We start from the raw sequence: 9205 nt of genomic DNA, 5'->3' as shown, positions 1-9205 counted from the left end.
CTTCGGTGCTCGATAGGATTCCCATTCAAAATCAAGGGGACTGAAAATGATTTCAGGCTGGCTACAACCCTGCTCGGGCCAACCTTGAAAGCTGCCTCCACACCACACTATCTTCCATCAGGGACTGGATTTCCTTTATGAACTTATTTCTAGAATAATACAGTCCATGTACATTGTATTCTTTGACAAATGTTCTTTGTTAGCAATATTTTTATGATCGGATATCATCAGCTTTATGTCCCCGTATTTCCTGTGAAAATGTAATAATGTATTCTTTATTCACATGCCTAAAGAGACAACTTGTTATGCCGTTGTTATGTTTAAAATGTAGACACAGTTAGGGTGCTAGTTGATGATTGGTAGGAACTTCATATTCAGGACATGTCTGTATATCTACATTTGTACACATGACTTTAAAACTGCAGTATTCCTTGGTGTCTGATTCAAGTTTACCAAACACCAGTGCAATATTGCCTGTCCGCTCCATATGTTGTCATCTTCTTCAATGGTGATGAAGCTGAAACTGTAACCATTGGACCTGATTAAAGTACTTAAGTGCCTGAAACATTGTGTGTAAGGACAAAGGAGGGTTGTCAAAGTATGCAGAGTCGAACTTGCATCAATTTCCTCCTAAAACTCTGCTTGCTTCGTACTCTGCTTTCCTGCCCTACCCTGTTTACTACTGAATTGTACTGCTTATCAATATCAATAAGCTTGCGTCATTTGGCACAAGCCAATCAGTGCCCAGTGTCTACAACTCAAGTTTCCAATATGGTTGACAATCAGCACCCAGAAGGTATGCATGGAAGACCTGTTTGATTTTATGAAAGGATTTCAGTTTCTCTGTATGTTTGGTCGACATGCGGTGATGCAGGGTCACTCTCTAGCCACAGATCTGAAAGACCTTAAATCTAGTACCTGCTATGTATAGAATACAACATGGGTCAGCCTGACCCGTGGTCAACAGAGTACACCATGTTGTATTTTATCTATGTCATACCCAGGTTCGGAAAACAGCAATTTAATTGCCAAACTACATGTACTAATGTACTCATAAAAAGGATAAAAGTTGACACATTGTTTCAAGCTGTGCCAATCACTTAATTCTTAATGAACATCAATTCAAGAGAAATTCAAAGAAAAGAACTTCGCTTTCAGTGGGGGTGCATCTACATGTATTTAATCGATGGAAACCTGTGTGATACAACTATAAAGCCTATGTGATACGGAACATTATCACCCTTGTCGAATGTTATCGTAGCCCAGGTATGACATAAAGCAGAGTAGTGAAGTTGTAGGATGCGGGTTCGACTCTGCTTAGGGGAATGGCTTGAAAGTTGTCAGTAAATGTTGTAGATGTCCTCTGTGCAAGTACAACTCATCTGTGCAATAGTACTGTGTATGTAGACTTATGTGCCTGCTTCCCTCTATTCTGTTTCTGCACCCGGACATCCAGTACCAGTGGACAAGATGGCCCAATCGGACCAATTTGAGTGGGACTTTTACGATCTGGGGTGCGACTTAAACCCAGGGGATGGCGCCAGGTACCCCCCCTCCCCCGGTGGCGGTGTTAGGTACGGCCTCTCACCACGCCACACGAGGCGCCTGTCCCAGTGGCTGGCCGGAGACGAGGACTTTAGCAGTCGGTCTGCGTCGTCACACGGTTGGTCGTTAGGTTCTTCTCAGGATGGCCACACGTACACAAGGCACAACCCAACCACATGGGCTGAAACACAAGTTCTTCCAAGAGACGGCACCAAAGATTCTCGTAGAAGCTTCCCTTTGCGTGGTAAAGATGACCTGAGCGTTCGTGAAAGGCTTCCGTCACGGGGATCGACGCAGACCGCGGGAGAAAAGCAGAAAGAGGGGACCGCAAAGTTGACAAGAACAGGACAAACCAAGCCAGCAAAGACTACCTTGTTGGAAGAGGTGCGTATGCGGAAACAAAGTGCCAAATCTGAGGTCTTTTTTCAATGTTTAATATGCATGTAATTTTTTTTCAGTCATTGTATGAACTCCATATCCTACTAGTATCATAATGCCATATGATGATGATGATAAACACCATGTACTAGGGATGGGTACCAGTACAGAAAATTCAGGTCCAGGTCCGGTTCAGGTCCAAAGGGTCCGGTCCAGGTCCGGACCTGAACCTGGACCTGATTCATTAAGTGAAAACTTCTGAATGGATTATACTCAAAACAATGGTCCATTTTGTTTCAAAGAAATCTGTTTTGTATAGTATTCGACTCCCACTGGCTAACTACCTCTGTACGATTGACTACATAAAAGTTGGTAAAAATGATTATAGAGTCTACTCTGCTTCCCTCTTGTTGTTTGCCTAGACAACGAAAACGTGTGAATGCCTGATCATATAATCAGTTCATTTTCCAATCGGTCCAACATTCGGTCCACCGAATTTTTTCAGGTCCGTTTTTTCTGGACCGGTCCAATGAGAAAAAATGGTTTTGTACCAGTACACTGTACCGGTACCATGTACTGTATATTCATGTGAAGTGTTGCAATTACCTGGCTTCTACTATATGCTATAATTATAATACATAGAGTTACATTGCAGAAAAAAGTTGTTAATTTTCAGATAATGGTACCTCAAAGTTAACATTTGGAACATAAACACTCAAGAGAATACTTGAGCTTGTACAATTTTCTTCTAAATCAGTAAATGTACAGTATGTTTGGTGTTTAAAGCATAGTATGTTTTAAATATGTCTCTGTCATGTCCTTCAGTGTTGTCCTTTATTCAGAAATGTCTATTGTCCATTTATGTTTCTAAAATATATTCAGCACTACTGTATACAGTGTAACTTCATCTACAATACTCTTTCTCTCTAACTGCTAGTAGTAGTACCATTTTGAATTGAATCTTTTTGATATTCTCCTATGGGCACAGGGCTCAAAATACTAGGTGCATGTTTTTCTTCACCCAAAGTGCAACAGTTCACCTTGTTATTAAGTACTTACATCATACACAAGTATACAGCATATTCTTGACATTTAAGTATTAAATTTGTCTATAATTAGCCACAGAATTCAGATGCCAGCTCTCAAAAGGAGCAGGTATCATTGGGTTGTGCACCTTTTCCTAAGATGGGGCCTCCTTTGGTCAGTAATAATTTTTGATCCTACAGCTGAATATACTCAAGCATTATATATGATAAGCACCAGTAAAAGGTAATTCAAACCAATGATCCTCTGTGATAAATGGTTGGTCAGCCAGTACTTTTGCAACACACATGAATCCCTGTATTACATTATCACTGAATGACCACACAACAACCCTGTCTCATTACAAAAGGCCCAGGTCTTGTTACCACATGCAATAATACAGTTTATACTTATAAATTGACACACTGTTAATTTTACAAGTAAGCCATTGCTCCCCATGTTCAGATCCTATGTGCAGATCTATTCCACAGCAAATGCCTTGAAGTAGCCCTGATTATCCAGGGTCATATTTTAGACTATTGGGGGGTGGCCACTAACCAGCTGTCAGCCAATCAGAGAATGGCCCTTGTGTTGTCCGAACGAAAAGCTTGTGACCAACAAGGCACACTGTTTCGTTGATGTTCTAAAGCAAGACGAACAGCACCTAACGTTTGACAGTGTTTTCTGTGTTCAAACTTGTTCATCAGGTACCAGATTATTGATCTGTGGGTAACCACGGCATCACTGAATGCTGACTGAACATACAGAGAACCCATCATCCCATCAGTGAAACAAACAGGTTCTCTGTGCTGCACTGATGGCTGCTTGTGGGCCATATTTGAAATTTTGCACAGTCTAGGCACTGATTAGCTTGTGGCAAAGGCAAGCTCATTGAGCAAGATGCGCCCAATGCAGGCATCACCGTAGGTTTGGCAGAGAGAAATAGCAACATCTAACTTGATAGCATAGTAATGTAGTAATGGCATAGTGCAAGAAGGGTAAAGAAGTCACCCTCAGTATTGTACTACCATATTTCCTCGAATTAAGTACACACTGTTGATGAACTTCTCAAAATTCGTAAGGTGAGCACTACATACTGAATTTGAGGCTATTGCACAGATAAATTGGAAACGGACCTCAAATAGACCATGGCGTTGCTTCACTTCTAGGAAGGACGCAAAACTATATTTATGTCAATTTTTATTTTATTTTTGTGTACAATATTTTTTCTATCCTAAGGGATTTTGTTACTTGTGGTCAGTGATTCATAAGATTGTAGCAAGGACATAGAGGCCCTTGATTTATGCAAAATTACCCTGGGAGAAGAAGAAAGCACCATGAATTGAAATCTACCCAGTGCAAGATGTGTTCAAAATTGTGGGGAAGTATTTTTCCATTTTCAGTTCAACTCCCACGGATTTGTCTGGGGGTGTAAAGTAGAAGTAGAAAACATGGTAATGTGAAGTGTTGTGTTGTGTTACTCCAGGATGGTTGTACTGCTCTCCACCGTGCTGTAGTGGGAGGACATGTGGAGGTGGTACAGGCTCTCATAGAGGAAGGTGCCAGCGTGGACAGACAAGATCAGGTCAGGGAAAATCTCCTCATAGTAGTAATTAGAACATGTAATCACTGCTGGCTATTTATGCAATACCTAGGGGTGGGTACAGGTACAGGGTATTGGACTGGTCCAAAAGTAAAAAGTAGCTATACATAGGTAATTCCTATCTAATGATGTGTCCATCTATTACATAGAAGTCAGGTATTTATTTTTACACCTGGATGAAATGAGGCATGCAAGTCAGGGGACAGTTCTGTGCCTTTCGCAAAGACACAACACTGGTGGCATATCAGATCTCCAAACCAAGGACCTCTGGGTTCTGGGCCAGACACCTTAGGCTAATGTCATATGGTTAACCAACTGGACACCTTGATTACGTACTTAACTGTTCCGTTATCATGTGCTTGCTTGATAGCTACCTTTTGTTTCCAATGGCATGGGCAATCATTTGGTAAGACTTCTTCAAATAGTGCTTCATCACGTTTAGTTGTGTATATTTTTGATCAAACCAAAAAGTGAATGTAATCTTGTGTCACTTCCAGCATGGAAACACACCTCTGCATGAAGCTGCCTGGAACGGATACAGCAGAACTGTGGAACTCCTGATCAAAGCTAGAGCCAACATCCACGCCAAAAATGAAGTAAGTCACTCTACAATACATGTTAAGTTTTTCACTCTCATTTGTACAATCTGTCAAAGTGCTGTGTGACTTATGCAAAAAAGTTGAACCTTATTGTGGAACCAGTAGAAGGCTGTGTTTGTAAAAAAAAGTCACATTGATAAAGAAAAGTTGATAAAAAATAAAAATGATTTTTTTGTAGAACATGTTGTATTGTTATTCGTTGTTTCGGCACTTTCGGGGTAGGCCAACTTACCTCAATAAGACCAGATGTTACCATTGAATTATGAACCACTCACACCAGGAGTTCAATGGCGACCTAGTCTATTCCATAAGTGTGATGGCTTCATGTGCTCAAGGTTCGGCTCTCCTCCATTTAATGTCCCATTCGAGGGACGTCCCTAGCCAAAGCTACATGTACATTGTAGGTACTACTCATTTTCCCAGAGTGAAGTTAGGAAAGTTGTGTTTAAGTGCCTTTCCCTGGGGCACAAGATCGGAGTATGTCAAGGGTTCTGAACCCAGGACCCCTAGGTTTTAGGATGAACACGCCACGAGTTGTGCCACATCATAAGTAACACACATTAGGGGTGGTTACCGGTACACCAAACCGTTTTTTTTAATTGGACCGGTCCGGAAAAAACGGACCTGAAAAAATCAGCTGGACCGGATGTTGGACCTATTGGAAAATGAACAGGTTACTTGATCAGGTATTCACACGTTTTGGTGCCTACCAGTGGAAGAAAATAACAGGCGAGAAGTAGAGTAGAGTTTATAGTCATTTCTAGCAAGGTTTGGCGTCAATCGCACAGAGGCTGTTAGCCCTGCAGGATTTTAGAACACCAGAGTGAGTCGAATACTCCACCCAACAGATTTCTTTGTAGTGAAATGGACCATTGTTGGGAGTACAGTCAATTCACAAGTTCTCACATACTGAATCAGGTCCAGGTTCAGGTCCGGACCTAGACCTGATCCTCTGGACCTGAACCGGACATGGACCTAAATTTTCTGTACCGGTACCCACCCCTAGCACACATGTATGACATCATGTTGTTGCTGTGTTGACAGAATGGCTTCACCCCTCTGCACCTTGCTGTCCAGAATGGCCATTCCCAAAGCTGTAGGATGTTACTGATGGGGGGATGCATGCCGGACGCCAAGAACAATGTGAGTTGTCCCTGAATCATTTCATCTGGTTGGAGAATTCCTGTATAAGAAGGTTCTTTATTCACAAGCAAAACATAAGCCTACAAAGTCATAACCCATGATGAGGAACTGCATTGTTAGCAGCGCCACCTAGAGGTACAGTGTGGTATAGCACTAGTCAGTATATTGCCCTGAGGTGGCAGATGGTCACTGAAACATTGGCTGCGATGTTATGTCTTGGCCAAGGGCCTTTTTAAATAATGTTAATTTCAGCTTTATTTCGGCCATATCAAAGTACAACAATGAACATACAAGACAAGAATACAAATACAATTTGCAGTAAAAAGTTGAGTAGGATTATCCAGGATGTTGGAAGCTGAAGGTATGGTTGATGTAATGTCTCTAGAATATCCAGGATTTCAACTGACAGTGGTTCCAAATTGCAATATTTTTAAATGATCTGCACAATTTGTTGAATTGATATCCCTAAACACCATTTTTATAAACAATGGATAGACATTTTGTAGGTTACCCCGCAGATAAAGGTGAACTACCGTTACTAGTAGTGCTGCTAGTAGTAAGTATATGCAATGCTTACAGTACAAACGTTTCTGATAATAATGGTTTTAAGTGCAGGGTATGTATGAGGTTTTTTCTTCAGATTGCCTTGAGTGTTTATTTCTGATGTTCCTGTTTTTGTCCAGTACGGAGACACTGCTTTACACCTGGCTACCAAGTACGGCCATGTGACCGGGACCAGGATTCTCCTCAGTGCCAGATGTCATGTCAACCAGAGGAACAAGGTACAAGTATCTACTGACTACTGCTGCTACTAATGATTAGGGTTGTGTACATTTTTGTGTACTTAAGTCTCATTTAGGAGCTATTCCACTACATTGTGAGCAATGCAAATATACATATTGGCACATTCATAATGAACCTACAGGAAATGGCTCCACATCATTCATTCTACATGTGTATGTTCAGCGGTTTAAAACTATATCATGAAAAAAAAGTGCCATAAAAAGATACTGTATGTCCCTTGTTTATAGCAATTACAAACTGCAATTAGTCACTCCCTGCAAGGAGCACTTTTTCTGTACTAACGTATGAAAAATCACACAACTCGAAACCTAGTACTGTGGGGTTGCTGCAGAACATTGCTTGTTAATTTCTTGCTATTTTCTTGTGTGTTTGTGACTGTGTGTGAGATTATGTGTGTGCAGGTGTGTGTGTGTGTGTGTGTGTCTATCTGTACTTTGCAACTGCTACTGGTAATGCACAAAGCAGCATATCTGATGACTTTAGCAGTTGTACATTTTTTATTTTATTTTTGCCTGTTAGGAAGGGTGGCAAAATAGTATATGCGTAAGGAGTAGATGAAGTCTACCATCTCTGATTGCCACTACTGTTTCTGTTTCAGGATGGACGAACACCCTTACATATTGCAGCAAATTTGGGGCTAAGAAAACTCACCAAGATCCTAATAGAGGCCAGTGCAGATGTCAATGCAAAAGACAAGGTACACTAGATCAATTATTATCATTATTGTTTTTAGTCTGGTTGTTTTTATGTTTTTGTTTCTGGAGTCATAAATATAACTCGAGAACCTCTGTCTGGATATTTGCTATGTGGGTACATGTGTAGGTGTTGGGAATGCAATGTTGATTTTTTATCTCCTGGTGAGTGATTTTGGTACTGCAGCAAAATGTCCGATTTTTGTATATTTCTTCCCTGACAAGCTGTGTCTTATTTTATTTGCAAAGACTCAAAAGGCACAGAAATCAAAATGTACCATTTTATCATTGAGTTTCATGCTTTTTTTTACACAAGCCTATGACTTTTGAAATATCTGCTGCTACACAATAGAAAAGTGGGCAATAGCACTCTTCATGTCCATTGTGAAAAACCACCACTAAATGGACCTTAATCATTGTGTTTCTATAAATTATGCAATTATGATGTTTCTTTGGTTGCAGTGAGACCTTTGTGTTATATTTCAGGATGGGAAAACTCCCATTGATCTGGCTAGAGACAAGGAGAACCCTGAGTGTATCCTCATTATGACCTCAACTCCTAAAGTAAGTATTGTTCATTGCGTATTGCAATTTAGCTATAAGACATCTGCATTGGCCTCATTGCATACCTGGTAAGCTCATCCTCATAAAAGTCATAGGATAGCACACCAGGTTTGTACTGAATAGTGCAAGCTGTAGTTTTGGCAGATGTTATGTATGTGATCCACCCACACCTGGAAGGACCCATACTTTTTTTAGATAAGTGTTGTGGGATCTTTTATGTGACTTTCCTTAAGCTTAAACACAGAACCTCCATTCTGTATTTGGACATGTAGATACAGAAGCTGGTGTGTTATACTGAAGGGCACTTATACTGGCTATACAGATGCATATACAGAAGCTGGTGCGTTATACTGAAAGGCACTTATACTGGCTATACAGATGCAGATACAGAAGCTGGTGTGTTACACCGAAGGTCACTTATACTTGCTACACAGATGTAGATACAGAAGCTGGTGTGTTTATACATACACTGAAGGGCAGTTATACCAGCTATACAGATGCAGATATAGAAGTTGATGTGTTGCACTGAAGGGCAGTTACAATGTATACTGGCTATGCAGGTACGGATGTATGAATCTGTCAACTAAGATGATGAGTTGTTTTTAAACCTCATATACCCCTCTCCGTGTTTCTCAGGGGAAGAGATCTGGCCGAGGGAGAAGTACCCACAGAAAGGACAACAGTAACATCCGCAGGTCCCACTCCCTCCCTGCTGATGGAACCAACAACAAGGGCAAGGTAAACATGGGGAACAGCGGACGCAGGGCTCGAATTTCATTTTTGGGATTAGGTGCACTGGTGCACCCAGCTTAAGAAATTGGGTGCACCAAAAAATTTTTGCACCACTTAAATTG

The 9205-nt window shown here is 41.0% G+C and overlaps 1 protein-coding gene across 1 annotated transcript in view; it reads left to right on the top strand.

Annotated features, from left to right (window-relative positions):
* The first annotated feature begins 1470 nt into the window (after window positions 1–1470).
* Window positions 1471–9205, top strand: part of LOC118423008 (ankyrin repeat domain-containing protein 6-like) — a 13720-nt gene continuing 5985 nt past the window's right edge. Inside the window, exons 1-8 of the mRNA XM_035830902.1 lie at window positions 1471–1929; window positions 4433–4531; window positions 5047–5145; window positions 6193–6291; window positions 6975–7073; window positions 7694–7792; window positions 8274–8351; window positions 8988–9089. Coding sequence (XP_035686795.1) covers window positions 1471–1929; window positions 4433–4531; window positions 5047–5145; window positions 6193–6291; window positions 6975–7073; window positions 7694–7792; window positions 8274–8351; window positions 8988–9089 — 1134 coding nt within the window. The remainder of the gene's footprint in view (window positions 1930–4432; window positions 4532–5046; window positions 5146–6192; window positions 6292–6974; window positions 7074–7693; window positions 7793–8273; window positions 8352–8987; window positions 9090–9205) is intronic.

The sequence above is a fragment of the Branchiostoma floridae genome, chromosome 9, assembly GCF_000003815.2.
Source record: "Branchiostoma floridae strain S238N-H82 chromosome 9, Bfl_VNyyK, whole genome shotgun sequence".
NCBI classification, from domain to species: domain Eukaryota; kingdom Metazoa; phylum Chordata; class Leptocardii; order Amphioxiformes; family Branchiostomatidae; genus Branchiostoma; species Branchiostoma floridae.
Note: the sequence above shows the minus strand (reverse complement) of the source record. Positions and strands in the feature narration are given on the sequence as shown.